This window comes from Danio aesculapii, chromosome 5 (genome assembly GCF_903798145.1).
Source record: "Danio aesculapii chromosome 5, fDanAes4.1, whole genome shotgun sequence".
Classification (NCBI taxonomy): domain Eukaryota; kingdom Metazoa; phylum Chordata; class Actinopteri; order Cypriniformes; family Danionidae; genus Danio; species Danio aesculapii.
Genome location: NC_079439.1, coordinates 30,690,969 through 30,710,129, shown reverse-complemented (window position 1 = coordinate 30,710,129; position 19,161 = coordinate 30,690,969). Strand labels below are relative to the sequence as shown.

At 35.6% G+C, this 19,161-nt stretch overlaps 1 protein-coding gene across 1 annotated transcript in view; it reads left to right on the top strand.

The window, feature by feature from the left end:
- The window catches only part of cacna1ba (calcium channel, voltage-dependent, N type, alpha 1B subunit, a), a 206,702-nt gene that overhangs the window by 80,098 nt on the left and 107,443 nt on the right, over positions 1-19,161 (top strand). Inside the window, exon 7 of the mRNA XM_056457880.1 lies at positions 17,246-17,349. Within this exon, the coding sequence (XP_056313855.1) occupies positions 17,246-17,349 (104 nt within the window). The remainder of the gene's footprint in view (positions 1-17,245; positions 17,350-19,161) is intronic.

Sequence of the window (19,161 nt, the reverse complement as noted above, 5' to 3'; positions counted from 1 at the left end):
ATATATTATGTGTGTGTATATATATTTTATTATTTTCAGTGAACAAAGAAGAAAAAAATTTGAGGCTTAATGACCAGGTAAAATGTTGGTCTCATAGCCAATCCAGTTGAGAACCACTGATTTAAAGAAATCCAAATCAAATGGTTGAACTACGCTCTTGACTATTTTTCAAGACGGATGCACATGATGACTGGACAACCGTAAATCATCACAATCCTAAAACAATGAGACATGAACATAAACACATCCTGTTGCTAAAGCATAGTATTAGAAAGTGTAATATTTTTGTCTGGCTGTGCAGAAGAGCTGCTCTTTGGATGAATTGATGACTTGCGCTTGATGAGGAGGTCAAGGCAAGTCTCTAGGGAGAACTCTAATGGTACACTCAACATATATCTCATCTCCTTGTTCACATCTTCACTAGCGACAATTCCCTGGTAGCTCTTTAACCACAACGGAGAGAAAGAGATTCACGGAAAGATGAACAGGAAAGAGAAGATAATGAGGATACAGAATGCAAAAATCATTTCAACTCATATTTCTCCAAATTAAAATTGTCTTATAAATATTTTACGGACAGACCATATTCTTATTTTTTACTGGGCAGATATTACATGAAAAGTACTGTGGTTCAAATACAATACACTATATTTTGCACATTTTGTGACAGTTTCAAAGTAAAATGTCCTTCAAATGGCAATAAAATAAGTTTTTAGATTTGTTCAAAGCAAATAATTACGACTGTGGTTATTATTATCAATGGAGTTTGCCCATGGGCAAATCCACTATTGTTATTCTCCATACTTATTATGGTGGCTTGAGAAAGCCAACCATACTGTTATACTACAGTATGTTATAAACTTACTATTCTTCCATCATCTTCTTTTTCTTCTTCTTCTTCTTCTGAGACTAATTTCTGTATGCATCTCCTCCTAGACCGTTTATACTACAACCACCAAACTAACTCCAAACCTCCAAAGTATACTAAATTAAGTTGCTATATCTTTTCCAACTCTTCCGACTTTCGGTTTTCCGAAAACTGACCCAGAAAATTTGGAAAAGTCAAACTGACTTAACATTGGACCAAACTTTATGACCTCATAACTTTGCAGACTGTCAGACTTAAGTTGGGGCTCATTTAACTAGAAATATGCTAGCAAAATGCTAACTTATGTTAGCAACTGCCTAATAACCACTAAGAACACCTTAGCAACTGCCTAGCAACAGGTTAGCAACCACTCAGAACACCCTAGCAACACCTTGGCAACCATAAAGAACACACTAGCAACTGCCTAGCAACACCTTAGCAACCACCTAGCAACTATTCAGAACATCACAGCAACTGCCTGGTAACACCTTAGCAACCACCTAGAACACCCTGGCAACACCTTAGCAACGACTCTGAAAACCCTAGCAACCACCTAGCAATACATTAGCAATCAACTAGCAATGCCTTACCAACTGCCTAGCAACCAGTGAAAACACCATAGCAACCACTCAGATCACCATGGCAACCACCAAGCAACACCTTAGCACCACTCAGAAAACCATAGCAACTGCCTAGCAACACCTTAGCAATCACCTAAAAAACCCTAGCAACCATTCGGAACACCCTAGCAACAACCTAGCAAAACCTTAGCAACCACTCAGAACACCCTATTAACTGCCTAGCAACAAACATGGCAGTCCATACTAGAAACATGCTAACATATTTGAAGTTATCTATTTATGCCAACTGTTTCAAACTTCTGAACAACTACTTCAGTCATTTAAACTTTAAAACAGCCTCAAACTTTCAAACTAGGCTTTCTCAAGTCACTATAAAGTTTGTCTGTGAACTTACTTTTCTAGTTACTCTTCCTCCTTCTTCTTTTCTGTGGCATTTTTTGGCCGCGCAACTGTCCCACAGTTTTCATCCCAGACCCTTGAAAGTGGGGTCACATTTGTTGTGTTTCAGGGGTATGTAGCTATACTAGCTATATATATCATAAGGGTTGGGTTTTTTTGGCCCCTGTCACATTGACAAACATGGGGACGAACTTTGACACATCATAGCGCCTAGTGTGAATTTAGTAGAATTATGAGATTCACAACATCTTAAAGCAGCCTGAGCAAGAACATATCCCACTAGGGGGTATAAGTTGTACCCCTGAGGTGCTAGGATGTCCCAAAGTTTCCCATTGACTTGACATGGACCACTGAAATCCATATATCCCATTGACTCCGATTATAAATGTCAAACATCAATAGCATTACATAGTAGTGACATACAGACATAGGGGTGGGTTCATTTGACTCAGGCAACCAATCAGGGTCATTGTATGATAATGAAGCACTCTAACCACGCCCCCAAACTGATCCCATAGACTGCCATATATTAGACTTAGATGCATATCTTTGCATGGCATGATGGTTGGCTCATTTGACTTAGGCAACCAACCTCATTCAAGTTCACTCTGTAACCACGCCCATAGCAACAAAACAATACCCTAGCAACCATAACAGCTATATCTCAGCATCAGAACATTGTAGAGACATGGGGATTGGCTCGTTTAACTCATGCTAGCAAACTGATCTTCCTATATGCTACACATGGAAGCAGTGACTAGCCTCATGCTAAGATTAGCCAAGTGCTAGTTCTTGCCAGAAATGCTTACTAAGTATAACGATTTAATCATACATTTATGTGAGGCTTGCCTTGTAACAACCCAGTGTACCCTAGCAACTGCCTAGCAAACATCTAGCAACCGCCTAGCAATGGCCTAATAATGCCTCAGCAAGTTCCTAGCGACCACTCTGGACACCCGAGCAACTGCCTAGCAACCCTTTAGCAAACCGCCTAGCAACCACTCAGAACGCCCTAGCAACTGCCTAACAACCATTTAGAACACTCTAGGACCGCCTTAGAAACTGCCTAGCAATCACTCAGAATACCCTAGCAACCAATTAAAATGCATTGTACCCCAGCGATTAGCTGCGGCACACCCCATTCAAATTTTCTTTGGGAAATGTACATTCTTGTTATTTTAAAATTTAGGTTAATGCATGTATACACTGAAAAAAAATATTCAAAAATGATTCATTGGATTTACAAATTTTTTAAGGTGATTGGTTATAAATAAAACTGCAGTGGATTGTATTGAATGTGTGAGTTTGATAGTTAAGATTTGCAAAAATGTACTGTATTTAGAGCCATATTTTTTCTATGAGCCTACATGGTCAGAAAATACTGCTTTTTTGCTGTTTTTTTTTCCTGGGACAGCAAGTTCTCATTGGCTCTTTGAATGCAATTGTGCATGCAAACATCGGCTGTCTCCTCACTGCCAATTTGAGGCTGGAAGCAGGATATATGTATCGAATCAGTGGTTTCTCTCCGGAGATCAATATGCTTCCCCTCAGTTCCTCATTTTCTCATTTCTAATAGAGCTTTGATAGCTTACAATCAGTGTTGAGCGCATTTGCAAGAGTAGCCAGAAAAAATAGGCATAATATCTCTGGAATATTCAACTCAGACGTCTAGTTATTTTTGGGGCATGTGCAATGAATTTTTCAGAACTCTCTGGTTATTTCATACCCACTTATGTTAATTTCACACTACAGTTTTAGATCTGGGACCAGATTCATGAATTCATAAGCTAAAGGGTAATTTTTTAATTAACTATTTGCTTCATTTGAACCACATTTTGTATTTTGTACCCTTCTTTTGTAATAAAAAGTGATAAATTAGTGATGAAAATGTGTGGACACAGTAATTATTAAACATTTCATATGCATTTTTACACTTTTTTTACACTGTAGTTTGTGATTCTTTGACGTTTTCCTATTCTATGCCTTCAAATTGCATTATATTGACAACCACTGATCACAACAGATGACTTTTTATTGACACTTAGTAGTTTCAAACAATAAATGTGACCCAATGAGTACAAAACTGGTTATATTTTTAGCAATTGCCAAAATTACATTGTATGAGTCAAAATTGTTGTTTCTGTTTTTATGCCAAAAAAATCATTGTAATAATAAGTAAAAATCATGTTCCATGAGGATATTTTTTACATTTCCTACTGTAAATATATATACAAATATATGTTTAGTAATATACATTCCTAAAAACTTGCTGTACAGTTTTAAAGGTAGTTTTCTCAGTATTTAGATTTTTTAAATTCTTAAATTTCAGATTTCAAATAGTTGCATCTTGGTCAAATATTGTCCTATACAAACAAACCATACATGGGTGGAAGCATATTCATTCAGCTCAATTAAAAATAGACCACTATGACTGGTTTTGTTGTCCAGGGTCATATAAACTACAGGGGAAAATATAATGACTATATGCCAGTAACTTTTCAGTTAATTCATGGATTTATCTCTATTAATTTTTTACTATATTGTTTCAAACTACTACCATATTACCCTGCAGCCCAAGACAGTTTACTCACTGAAGATAAGCAGGGCTGAGCATGGTCAGTACCTGGATCGGAGACCACATGGGAAAACTTAGTAGCTGTTGGAAGTGGTGTTAGTGAGGCCAGCAGGAAGCGCTTAACCTGCGATCCTAATGCCTCAGTAAAGTGAAGGGGACACTACTGTCAGTGAGTGGATGTTGCACACTGGTGGTAGTGTGGAGAGACCCCTCTCATGATTGTGAAGCGCTTTGGGTGTACACGATAAATGCGCTATATAAATACCAGTGTTGGGTAAGTTACTTTAAAAAAGCAATCGATTGCAAATTACTGACTACTACTCTAAAATTGTAATCTGATAAGGTTACTAATTACTTAATGTAAAAAGTAATTAGATTACTAATTACTTTACTTTGAAGTTACGCTTAAAAGATATAAAATATAAAAAATACAAAATGAACTACAATTTAATATTTACTGAAAAACATTACAATGGGTGGATCAAAGCCGCTTGACATATTCAAAAGGCTTAAAGAGTTTGCCCAAAACTTAAAATTCTCTTTTCATTCACTTGTTCCAAACCTGTTTGTCTTTTTTTTTAAACAAAAGAAGAAAACTGTATGCCTGTAATCATTGACATCCATAGTATGAAAAAGCACTTCAGTGTTTGGTTGTTCTGTGTTTGTCTGAGGTAATTAGTCTACTAAAATGTGTATATTCCATCCAAAGTATGAAGTTGATCAGTCAGTTCTTGTCACGTGACTCCCCGTTTTCAACTGTGTGTACCTGGGAAATGTGAGCGTGTGCAATATGCGCTCCATATGACAAGATTTCTGAACGGCTGCATAAGCAGCTATTCTACTTTTTGCATTTAGAAGATACCTTCTCTCCCGATCCTTGACCAAGTTGCTGGTCGAGTTAAAGCAATTGAAAGTTCTTTAGTGACTGGACATAGGCTGAATTTCACAGCCATATTTTTATTTTTATGCTTAATGAAGTCAAAGTAATGTCTGTATTCCCACTTGAAGAAGCAGCCACACTCTACAGCTCACGTTCTCCAGCAAATTAGAAGTGCATGCTAACTGACATTGCAGCAGAAAATGTGATTTAAAAGAAGCATTTTTTTCTTCTTAAAACTATACTTGTAATGCAATGCATTGACTTTAGTAACTGTAATCAAATTACACAAATTTAAATTGTAATACGTTACATTACTGCTTTCCTCAAAAATGTAATTAGAATACAGTAACATGTTACTGTGGAACCCGTTACATCTAACTCTGATAAATACACATAACATTACAGTACATTACATTGCTAAAATTGTCACTAATGGCCCGTTTCCACTGGGTGGTACGGTACGGTACGATTCGGTTTGGTACGATTTTATGGCCGTTTCCACTGTCAAAAAGCGTACCGAACCGAACCGTACTGTACTACTTTTTCGGCACCCTTTTGAAAGGGTACCAAACACGAGAAAGGGTACCAAAAAGGCGGAGCTAGACGCGCAGCTGAACGCTATTGGTTTACAGAGATATGTCATTCGTTTACGCAACAAGCCAGAATGAAAACAAAAAACCCGCCATGTTTGAAATACACAGCGAGAGATTTTAGCGGAATTATAAATACATATAATAGCGAGCCATGGTCGATCTGGGCTCAAACAAACCTTGTTGTCGTCTTGATGAACAGCCACAAAGGCATGGAGTAGAGCAGATTTACCCTGTGCCTCGTAGTTTTTTTACGAGGCAGTCTGAAGTGCGAGCGATTTCGCTTTCTTCCTTACGTTCGCCGGGAGTCTACATCTGATATAACAAACTTCTTGAGCTGATGATAATAACCTGTGCTTGATTATTGACGTGCTTTTGAAACCCGATCCTGTCAGACACTGACAAACGCGAGAGTGAAGCGTGAAAAAACAAAGGAGAAGCCGGGAAAAAAAGGAGCACATTATTTTTCAGCAAACATAAACAAAATGCCATGTATAACTAACTTATTATCTTCACCTTTTGGACTAATATGAACTGGGAATGATGGAATTACTGTCTAACAGAGGCTACATGTGCTGCTAAAGATTACAGACACAGATAAGAGGTTTACACTGACTGTGGGCTATATTTTGTGTTGTTATTGAACCTAAATACAGGCGAAATGTCTGCTGTGTGTAGTTCTTCTGTTGTTGGTAACATATCGGAGACTGTAAGGGGTTGTATGTGTTTATATATGTTCATTTATTTCGTTATTTAATATAATTACAGTTGTTACAGTAGGCTGTTTCGCACTGTCATTGATCTGCAGTTATAATCAACTCATGTTCATAGAAAAGTTAGTAATTTCTACACAAGTTTATTTATGTGTGTAAAGCATCGACATTGTGAGAAGTGCTTCTTATATGATATGTGAATGACCTGTACAGCTTTATTGTAGACATTTCCTCGAGCGAAAATGACGTCGATCATGGGATTTCATGCAGTGAATTTACTAGTATTTGTACCATTATTCATTATTCACCCGAAAATCATTATGTAATGAATTTTGACATTTCACTTGACATGCTGGGAAATTTGAGGAATGCAGGTGATTTATTTTTATTTTTATTCATGTTCTTTTTTTGACATACCAGAAGAATATCATATCAAAACTTTTTTGTATTAAACTTAATTTTATGAGTAGGCTACTATAAACTGTATTTAACGAGTAGGCTAGTATAATCCTGAAAGCTTTTGTTTCACTAGATGTCAGGCTCCAGGTTGGAATCCAACCACAGTAATGTTTTTTTTTTCTTCCTGTAATGCTCTTTGGCTCTGTTTGTATGACATTGTCTTATTTATTTCCAGACTGTGTTGTATAAGTATCTTCATATCTCTAAACAGTTGGAGTGTACTTGGTGGCCATGTGACGCTGTGCAGTCCCTCAGCTGACAGGGGTGATCGGTGTGGTATATGGTGACCATGTTCCCTGGCATTCAGCATTGTTAGCCCTATTGATCAATCTGCTGTTAAATGTTTAAAAATAGCCCCACAGGGAGCAAAGATGGATAGCGTTTGGATCTAAAGAAGTGAGCCAAGTCCTGGCTGGCCATGTGGTTTACTGGAAGACCAAACACCTATAAAATAAAACCCTTCATTCATACTGCGTTCTGTCTACTGGTATGTGTGAGGTTTGGAGTGAAATGGATGTTGCTGTTGTTTTTGTTGTTTTTAGGGCAACACTTTAGAATAACGGCCATTAGTTAATGTAAGTTGATGTATTTAACATTAAGTATGAATAATCTTGTAGTTCAACATTAAAGGTGTAGTAGGTGATTGTCTTCAGAAACATTTTGTTGTGCTGGTTGAAAGTCTCTTCATCTTCCAATAGTAATGATTAAAGTAAACGATCGAAATGTATTTATATGTGTTTTTATATTCTGGGTGTGGCATAAAACAAACAAAAATGTTCATTCAAATAAAATTTGTTGGCTGACAATTCCCATCATTCTGATAAGTAGACCAAACTGTCTGTCAACAAATGTAGATTTTTTACATCTGCGCACTCGTTCACATAGATCCGCCGTTTGAGCGTACACAAGCACCACGTTCACATGCACATGAGACAGAGAGTCAGAGCAATGAAAGAAAGTAGATTGTGTTGTTTTTACGAATGGGTAATATGCCAGAAGTGTTGTTCAGCCACTAAAATCTTCCAGCGAAAGATTGATGTGACTATTTTCAATTTCATAAGGGACCTTTTACAGCATCGATAATGTACATTTTTATTCAGTGTAGCATCAAAACAGAAGTAAATAGCACTATTCCGCCAAGCCTGCTTTACTGAGCTGAAGTTGATTTTATATTCACTTTTGTACATTTTTGAACAATGATAACCTGTGACGCGCTTCCTATATTGTTTACCGCTACTCTAAATAATCGGTCTGAAATAGCTTTTAAGTATGGCTTAGTAATAAGTGTAATTCCTGCACCCCGCCGGCCAACCACTAAGCATACAGTAGTTGCTTTAGGATAAAGTGTGTGAGAGAGTAAAACCAGCGATTTATGCATGCATGAAATATTGCACATTTTGACAAGTTTTGCAAAATACACAACTGAAAACGTATTAGATATAATACAGTTTTTCGTTCAGAATTATAGTATTATAAAGTTTTCTAATTGGCGCATTACATTATCTAGTTTGTTGTCTACTGTCATTTTCAAGGTGCGCGGTAGCTGGTAAATAAAATATATATTTTCCAAAAATGTCACTGTAGACAATTCTGTTTTTTAACAAATTAGATTTTCTTTTGCATCAAAACCAGCTAAATCCACCTCTGCTTTTTTTGCAAAAACCTCTAAATCCACCTATTGAGACAAGACAGTGTAATTAGTTGAAAAATTACTTAAGATGCAATTAGAAATAATTTTTCCAAACATAAAACACATACACAAACCACCTAAAATTAAAAAATATATGTCAAGTAAGTGGCGGTTCATTCTGCTTTGGTAAACAAGTGAAAAAGCAGAAGGAAAATGAATGAATGAAATCTGTCAAGTAAATGCATTAATCAATAACATTAAGACTGACATTAAAAACATTGTGAAACATAAATACCTGTGCATTGTCCATTAAAATATAAAGCTTATCAGACGTATAGGTAATATGAAGTAGGCTACTATAAATGTATAGTTTTATGCATTATATTTATCTTTTAAAAAATTGCTTCAATTAGCAGATAAATCACAAGGTGGGCCTACTGGGCAAAAAGGGGATGCCTCTCAGACAATTAGAAGCATTCATTCGTTTATTCTCACCATACTCAAGGTCTTGGTCTCCTTTTTGTCTCTTGTTTATCCTCGCATTAATGTGGGATAAAAGAACGGCATCTTTACTCTGTCTTTCATGAAACTGTTGCCGTTTAATGTATAGTAAATCAAACTCATTCAAAGTAGCTGCGTGAAAAAACGTTATAAATGCATGTTACATTCCTGACTGTACAGTGTGTTTTCTTTTTCTTGTAATGCACAGAGTTTTGAGGTAAGGGACGTTTTCAATTGCCATTCACTGGCAGTCTGACAGGCTTATCCAGTTAATCAAACTCTGCTACATTAAAAACATATGATTTGAATCGGACCTTCTCATTGGTTCTCAGGATATAGGGGCTTTTGCTGTCAAATGCAAGTGGTGTTTAGCGGCTTTTGCCAACAAACTGTTATTTCTGAATGCTGAATAAAAGCTGTTCATTTTTAATGAACCATTTTAAGGTCAAAACTATTAGCCGCTTTAAGCTATATATTGTTTGATAGTCTACAGAACAAACCATCATTATAAAATAACTTGTCTAATTACCCTAACCTGCCTAGTTAACCTAATTAACCTAGTTAAGCCTTTAAATGTCACTTTAAGCTGTATAGAAGTGTCTTGAAAGATGTCTAGTAAAATATAATTTACTGTCATCATGGCAAAGATAAAAGAAATCAGTTATTAGAAATGAGTTATTAAAACTATTCTGTTTAGAAATGTGTTGAAAAAAATCTTCTCTCCATTAACAGAAATTGGGGAGAAAAATAAACAGAGGGGCTAATAGTTCAGGGGCTAATAATTTTGACTTTAACTGTATATGTATATTAATACATAGGTATATGTATTCAGAACGATTTACCATTTTACCGCTTACCATTACACCGCTAATACTCATACATAAATCAGCCAATATGGGGCTGTACTGAAGACAACACAACTAGTTCAAGCAGGTTTTGTAGCCATTATTTATTTGGAATTTTGTTTCTGTAATTCAGTTGCTAGTTCATTAAAGACAGCTATGTATGATTGTTCAGGAAGCAATTTAGTTTAGCTTATTTAGCTTGATGTGTTTTGTGCACAATGATACAGTAAAAAAATGGAGTCAATCATACCAGACTGACCAAAAATCCTGTGTACTTTGAGGCCTGCATAACAATATGATGGCTGCTAAATTGCTGCTCTCCTTCAGTAATATGGCATCCTCCTTGAGTGTTCTTCTGCAAGATGGCCTTTCGGTCCTCTGGGGTGCTTAATAAGAGATCTAATGACAGATGAATGTTGCAACATTTCGCCATCCAGACCTTGGCTCTCATAGAGATAATCTGATTATCCCGGACACTAGAACTATACGTCAGTGGAAAATTAGAAGCTAGTATCCGTTCTTTTTCATTCTCTGTTCTCTTCAATTCTCTGTAGACTTATAAGCAGCTCTGGTGCAAAACCTGGTGATTTGCCTCACTTCCTGCTGCTTATGTACAACAGTCTTGAGAAGGAGCATAACAAACAGTTATTAAACCTCACAACTGACTGTTCTGAAACCATCTACACACAGTTGTGCAAAAGTAAGAACACACCAATTGAGTTAAAATAATTGAATTAAGCTGATGTTAGCATGTTGCTAAGCTAATTATAGGATTTCTCCAAGCATAACAAATTTTACATTTACGTATTTTAGTTTATGCTACTATGATCCTAATAAATGCTAAGTGATTTAATTAAAAAGTTCTGAAAAAACATATTTTGCACAAAAATAAAGTTTTTATCATCATAAGACATTCTTTCGTGCCAAATCAATGGTGTACTTAAAAGAGAACAGTTCATTGCTGAAGGAAATAAATAGTAAAATTTTCTTCAAAATGCAAAAACGTCACACATCTGTCATTCGAGCCACATTGCTTGTAACTGGTTGCAACACAGGCTCATTCTGAAAACGTAGCCCTATATACACTTCTGCATTTCATCTTTAAAATGAACGTTATGGGGTGGTATGACGCCGTTCCTTTTTGCCATTACCAGCTGACTGATTACCTCCATATGGATGGCTTTTCTGCTGTGACCGGTTTGTCCAGTTAGCTCGCCATGTACGTTGGCTTGTGACGCAGAGAGGAGTTGATGACGATGACAGATTTGAGTCTGGTGAAGAACAGTTCCAGAAAGCGGGTAAGACAAAAAAAGAAGCCCAAAAAAATAAAATGTACGAGTAAATAACAAGGTGAGAATGTGGTGAAAAAACTTGGTTAAAACTGGGTTTCTGGATTGCTTTTTAAAACTGTCAGTTGGGTTTATGGAAGTGGGTGGGCAGGTCAATCTGTGCTTTTTAAAACACTTTTGGTTGGGTTTAGGGAAGGAGGAAGGTGGGTCAGTCGATTGGTCAGACAGTCAACAACAGCCTCTGGTGGATTTACGCGAGGAGAGCAGGCGCGAATGGCACTCGCCAGAGAAATTTGATATCTCAAAAAGCGTACACAGTGGCCTCCGGTGGATTCTTCGAAAACAAAAACTGGGAAAAACGTACCTCCTGGGACATATTTGGCGCTCTCCAGAAATGTATACAGCGGTATGTTTTCAGAATGAGCTTGGGTTGGTCATTGGAGATATCATGCAGATGGTAGAGCAATAACATTTGCTAATTCAGAATTAAAGTTTTGTTGGAAATCTGTGTTTTTTTGTTCTGTTGTTTTGTGAGTTCTCTTATGTGACTTTGAGGTTCTGTCATGTTCAGACATGTACAGTACACACTTCAAAAATGATACTTTAATTTTCTTAACAAAATGAAAAACACAGAATGCTGTGATACCTTACTCTTAATGCAAGTTTGTACAGTATGTTTGTTATTGTTGGTCTTTTATGGACTTATTGAGTTACTTATTCTTGTGATACGAGGAAGTAACGTAATTAAGTTGCTTTCTTTGCTGTTTGCCTTGGATGTATCAACTCAGTTTTGAACCCTCAATGTATTTTAGCATTTTAGGCACCCCTTCTAAACAGCAGAAATGTATATATATTTTTGAAAACGTGCAAACTGAAATGGCAAAAAGTGGTATTCAGTGCATTTCCCAAATGTTTTTTCTCAATATGGTACAGTCTTCATTTTCTCTTTACTTTATTAGACTTTGTGCTGGATAACACAGTGGTTAAGAACAGGAAAATACTGGATGACGAAAGAGGGTCATGGATTTGGTCAATTTTCCCAGGTTGGAACTGATTTAGCACAAACAGTATGCTCTAGTCACTGCATTGCAGTTTCAAGAAAATTCTCTTTTTAGAGTAATAATAAGGTGCTCTCCCATTAGAGGTATTTGGGTCAAATATCACAAATCATTCTGTATTGTATAGCAGTTTATTGTATGAATTCAAGTGAGACATTTTATGTTTTATCAAAGTGAATCCACATAATAAACCTCAACATTTTGCAGAATATTTTACTCCCATGAATAATTCCTAATTGCATGGATTCCTTGAAATGATGATTTTTCTTTGTAAAATCTGTACAACTTTAACCAAATCCAGCCAGTCATTCCATTAGTCACCCCATACAGACTTGCTGATTTAAATGTAAGCAGACAAGAATGCTACTTAAATAAGGATAATAAAGCAGAGGGAGAGTCATTCTTATCTAATAACAATATTCCTTTTCAATAGAAATTGCACTTTAAATTCTGTTGTGTTTCATTACTGACAAGTGGAAACCATTCAGATCTTCAATTCACTTTCTAAGAGTGAGAGGCATAACATTTGATTATAACATCTGCATTATTAGGTGTTCTTAAGGACATTTTTTGCAGATTTTTCTTTTATTTCCACTTAAATGTCTTGATTGTGTAAATTATGGCCCGGGTGCCAATGTTGGCCCATGGTAACCTTTGATTTGGCCTGCTGTCCCATTTGAGAAGAGATGGAGAATGATGGGAATGGTTTCGATATTGTCAATTCAAATTGAATGTAACCCTTTTTTGTTTGTTTGTTTGTTTGTTTTATTGGTAAAAGCTAACTGAAATTAAATGTTTCAATGAAATGCTGTAAATTAATCAGATTTAGTTTAAATGTACATACTGTCACCCGACAATCCAGAGACTTTGGTGAGCAAATCAAGTCAAAGGCAGACTCTGTTTTATATGTGTTGTTGCTTATATTTTTATTACATTGAATAAATTATACTATAGTGCATTAGTTAATATAATTTAAAGTATTTTTTTCTATTTATTTTAAAATATTATGAAATAAATTAGAAAATTACCCATGGCAACTGTAATGCAATATAGTTTGGTATATTTACCTTCAGCCCATGGCTCTCACTGATACTGTATTTGCTTTTTGGCCCTTCATACAAAAAAGTTTGGGCACCCCTGTGCTAGAGGATTCATGCTGTAGATTAGCTACTAGCAATTTTGCAAATTAGTTTTATAATTTTCCCAGTCAACAGTATTGTAATGTTTCTGTACCACATGACAAATAAGGTATCAACAACCACAAAATCAACAGCATTTACATAGGAAGCAAAAAACTAAACAGTATCACATCTTTATTTATTCACAATTAATACATTGCTGGAAACTTGATTAGCACTTTTATCTTATTATTTGTATGCATATATTCCATACCTTATGAGCAAATGCTCATATTTTGCAAATATTTGGTATTTTTTAATTAATTAATTAATTAATTAATTAATTTATTTATTTATTTATTTTTGTGGTTTAAGGTTTGCATATTGCTTTGCATTTTAGGAGCAGATATATTCATACCTCAGAAGTGATGTATGAAAGGTGTGGACGCAACAGATAATTGGGTCACACTTTACAATAAGGTTCATTAGTTAATGTTAATTAATGCATTTACTAACATGAACAAACAATGAACAATATATTTACTACAGTATTTGTTAATGTTAGTTAAAATACAGTTGTTCATTGTTAGTTCATGTTAACTTATGGTGCATTAACTAATGTTAACAAGCATGGACTTGTATGTTAATAATGCATTAGTAAATGTTCAATTATGATTAATAAATCCTGTACAAGTGTTGTTCATGATTAGTTCATGATTAGTTCATGATTAGTTCATGTTAGTAAAGGCATTAACTAAGGAACCTTATTATAAAGTGTTACCGATAATTGTCTCAGATTAATTTACACTTGTCATTACTGTGATAATATGGTAAAGTCTGTATTCCTCCAATCCATATATCACCAAAGGGACGACAAACCTGTGATCCAATGCCTTTAGAAAACATGACTACTGAGACAATGTTATATTTTAGCTGCAGAACACATTATCATAGTATGTCAGAACGATTTTCAGGCTTTAGAGAAAATGTAGGCGATTCACCACTCTTTCATGTTCCTCTGAATGAGACTGTTTCAGTGCCATATGCTTTTTTTCCCCCCTCATGTCAGATGGTGTTCGTCCAGTTTTCAAAGATGAATCGCTAGCACTCCTTTCGAAAACCAAACGGATGGCAGTATCTGGCAACCCACTCCACCCTGGACTCAGTTCAGAGTCTGTTCATTTTAAAACAAAAACGATTTGGCTAAAGAGATACTCTTGTGCTGTCATCTTTCATCCGGATGCATGAAACAATAACCAATATAGACTTCTACAGTAATAAATAAATTACAATTAAGAAAAAGTCAGTCAGACGAATTCCCCACAGCGCTGTAATAAATTAAATACTCAGAGGAGTAGAGATGCAGCAGTGGAATTTTGGCGCCTGCTGTTTCGCTGCTCTTGCCAGAAATGCAATTTTAAAGCTAAAGCGAGAAAGATAAAGGGACAGAGGTAGACACGTCGAGCCGGTTGCTGTAGAAACAGCTGTGTAAGTGAGGATCTGTATGTGTGTGCTGAATCAGCATTCTCCACCATCCCATAACAATTACAGACAATATGTGAGAGCAATTTGCGAGTAAATAGCCACTAGGAGAAATCTTTTCATTGCATGCCTCATAAATGCTTTGAGAACAGCTCTGTGTTGTATATGCTGGTGAAACTCTGTCACTCACTAGTCTTTACAAAGCAGCGGCCAGTAGATTGCATTTCACATCCTTTTTTAACCGGAAAAAGACCATGAGATATCACGAAACGTATTTATTTGGACAATAAGAAGGGTTGTATAGATGTTGATGTACATAATGTAAAATCAGCATTGACACTGCAATGTGCATGTCTGCGTTACATCTTAGGACATACTGTATACAGAATTTTATATTTTTCTAGCCTGACTCAATATGAAGATAATACTATTCAATCTTTTGTTGTTGTTGCTGTTGTTGTTGTTTAAACTTGCGGAAGCTGTAGACAATTGGATGCCATTTTCTTTTGAAGTGTGTTTTCTGTTCTTGGTTACATAGGGAATGAGGTAAAGGTTGTGTTTATTTTTATGTATTTATTTTTTCTTTTATTCAGGTTAGTTGGTTTGTTCATACCATCACCTAGACATATTTAGTTTGTTGTTTTGAATTAGTTTCTTCTCAAATTTTCTTGCTTTCTTTTTCTTTTTTTAAATCAGAGTTAATAAAAAAGTCAAATTCTTCATACTTATGTGGTGACGATTGACTGAAATAGGAGTGAAACCCTTAAAAAATGTTGTTACAATTTTCTTCAACCTTTAGATTTAAGGTAATTGTAACAGTCCACAATAGTCAAAAGTCAAGTAGGGTTCATATTTAACCATAGATCACAGTTCCCAACATGTGCTTTGTGGATTCATTACAGATTTTACCCATATATGTGATTTTATGGCCTGTTAAGCATTCAGGAATGAAATTAACTGAAAAAATTAACTGAATTGAATTTATACAGTGAGGACTATGCAGTGTTATTTTACATTTAATCAATCTACAGTTGAAGTCTTTTTTTTTTTCTTTTTTAAATAATTCCCAAGTGATGTTCAATAGAGTAAGGAATTTTTCACAGTATGTCTGATAATAATTTTTCTTCTGGAGAAAGTCTTGTTTGTGCTATTTTCGGCTAGACTAAAAGCAGTTAAAAAAAAAAAAACATATTAAGGTCAAAATTATTAGCCCCTTTATATTTAAGCTATGTATATTTTTACGACAGTCTACAGCAGTGTTTCCCAACCCTTTTCCTGGAGGCACACCAACAGTACATATTGTGGATGTCTCCCTTACCTGACTAATTAACTTCAGGTTTTGGAGTCTCTTCTTATGTTCTAATTAGGTGATTCAGGTGTGTTTGATTAGGGAGACATTGAAAATGTGTACTGTTGGTGTGCCTTCAGGAACAGGCTTGGGAAACACTGGTCTACAGAACAAACCATCATTATACAATAACTTGCCTAATTACCCTAATCTGCCAAGTTAACCTAATTAACCTAGTTAATTCTTTAAATGTCACTTTAAGCTGTATAGAAGTGTCTTGAAAAATATCTAGTCAAATATTATTTACTGTCATCATGACAAAGGTAAAAGAAATCAGTTATTAGAAATGAGTTATTAAAACTATTATGTTTAGAAATGTGTTGAAAAAATCTGTCTTTTAAACAGTGTCTTTTCAAACTCCACACAGAAACGCCAACCGACCCAGCCGAGGCTCGAACCGGCGACCTTCTTGCTGTGAGGTGGCAGCACTATCTATTGCACCACTGCATCGCCTGAAATCAAATCAATAAATTATTGATATAATAAATGATAAACTTAAATAATTAAAAATATTAATCAAATCAATAGATCACTAAATAAATAACTAAGATTTATAAATGATTATATAGCTATTACTGAAATTATCAATGCAAAAAAACCCATAATATATTATAGAATTAATTTCATTTAAAGCACACACAACTTATTACAAATTTCAGATTCTACATATCACAATATATTAAAGAACAAAAAAAGAATATGGCAATGTCAGTTATCATGCAGTTTAGTGCTATTGTGAAATGTGCTAAAGAGATTTTTACATGGGCTGTCAGTGACGGATGGTCTGTTGGAACCCTGTGGAGATTCAATCTCCTCCAGGTTCTCCTAGGTTCTCATATTGATGTTTAATTCTCTCTGTACCTCCACTGCTTCTCAGTTTCTGCTCTCATTACTTCTGTCTCATTACAGGCCAACGATGCCTCAGGGAACACCTGGAACTGGCTCTACTTCATCCCACTCATCATCATCGGCTCCTTCTTCATGCTCAACTTGGTTCTGGGTGTGCTGTCAGGGTAAGTCTGAAATCAGAGTCATCAGATTAGTTAAAAGTGCGGAGGGATTTTCTGGAACTCTCAACTGTACACATGTAAGATGTCATTATAAGCGTCAGTGTTAAGCTGGTGGAAATCACATTTATTAATACATTCATCCATGTATTGATTGACTGACTGACTGACTAATTGATTGAGGTTGATTGATTTGAGGTGTAGTATATTTATTTTATAGATACGTTTTAGGGCTAGGTCGATATTTTAATGTTTATTTTGGCTGTAAAACACTGTAATCAGCTGTAAAAGTCTAGCAGCTGCTTTCGGATGGAGCATCGTTTAATACATAAAGCCACTGTTCTCTGAAAAGCTACTGAAAAAGGTGGAAGATTCAATTACCGCAATTCTGAAATTGGTGAGCATCGTTCTGTGATTTGACAGCTGTTGCGTAGCTTCTCAGTGATCTATGGCTCTGTGCTGCTGCTGATCTGAGAGCACATGAAAATACCACATTTAATAGCATGCTTTTACACCTAACTAACCCCTTAACTTCAGTCGAGTGTTTAAAGTATCATTCTGTGAGATGATTCTATAGTTGTGTTTATTAGTCACATTGAATCAATGAAAGCAGTTAAATCCTCTGCACTGTTTGATTTCCCGACCATCGCTCTTGTTTGCTGCATATTTGCAGTTTTTACATGAGAGTGCCCTCTGGCCTTTAGAGCAGATTTACTACTTAGCACAGAGCCTTGCTTCCCTGACAAGATGTGCATGAGAATAGTAGCTTTTGCTGAATTGCAATCTTGAATTCATTTCAAATAATCGTGCAGCCCTAATATACTGTACTTATAGTATTTGCCTCAAAGTTTAAATGTATAGCCTACAAAGCTGTGAAATAAATAAATAAAAACATGTTTACCATATTTCTAGCATTTAGTTTTAAAATTCTTTTGACACTTTTGATAAAATAATGCTGGGAATTTAAATCATGCATGTATTAGCATGAACTAGCATATTTCCAACATGTTTGAACCTACACTGGTTTGACGGTTCGGTTTGGTTATGATCATCGTGTCATTGATTCGGTTCAGTTCAATATCTCTGTGCATTGATGATGCTTTCCATACACAATTATTTATTTTTTCTTTACAACACTAGCATTTTTTTTATTAATGCCGCTCTGGCGATCCCAGATTATTAAGGCACTAAGCCGAAAAGAAAATGAATGAATGAAATCTATAGTTATATTTATATATTATTTGTAATACAATTTTGTTCTTTAATACAAGCAGTAAGATATATGAACTGTACCGTACCTGCTCAAAGAAAATAATCTTTTTGAATGTTTAAAACAAACTCAAATACATGCACAGAAGACAACATGAGCATGTGTAGCAAATAAACAAATGTAAATATTATCCCGCTCGCTTTCTGAGTGTCGTCTAGCATGTTCTTACACCCCTATGATTGGTCATTGTCTTCACCCACTCAACAGAAAGGGCTGCGATTGGCTCTAAAACTGTCAGCGCTGTTCACTAATCTATTACTGAACTGATACCAAATTGTCCACGTCTGCATCTCGGTGCATCGAAGAAACAATTCATTTTGAAACCCCTTTTGTCAGTGTAATAGTGTTTTACCAAGTCTCTAACCTGTTGCCAAGTCTCTAACATAACATTTCTATCATGTTAAGAATGACCAACATGTTTTAGGATGTAACTAACTATGTTACTATAACTATGTTATGGATTATTAACATATTTCAATATTCACAGCATTTAGCATTTTACCATGTTGTTAGTATGTTAAACGTTTCTAGTCTTTGCTAGTAAAGTC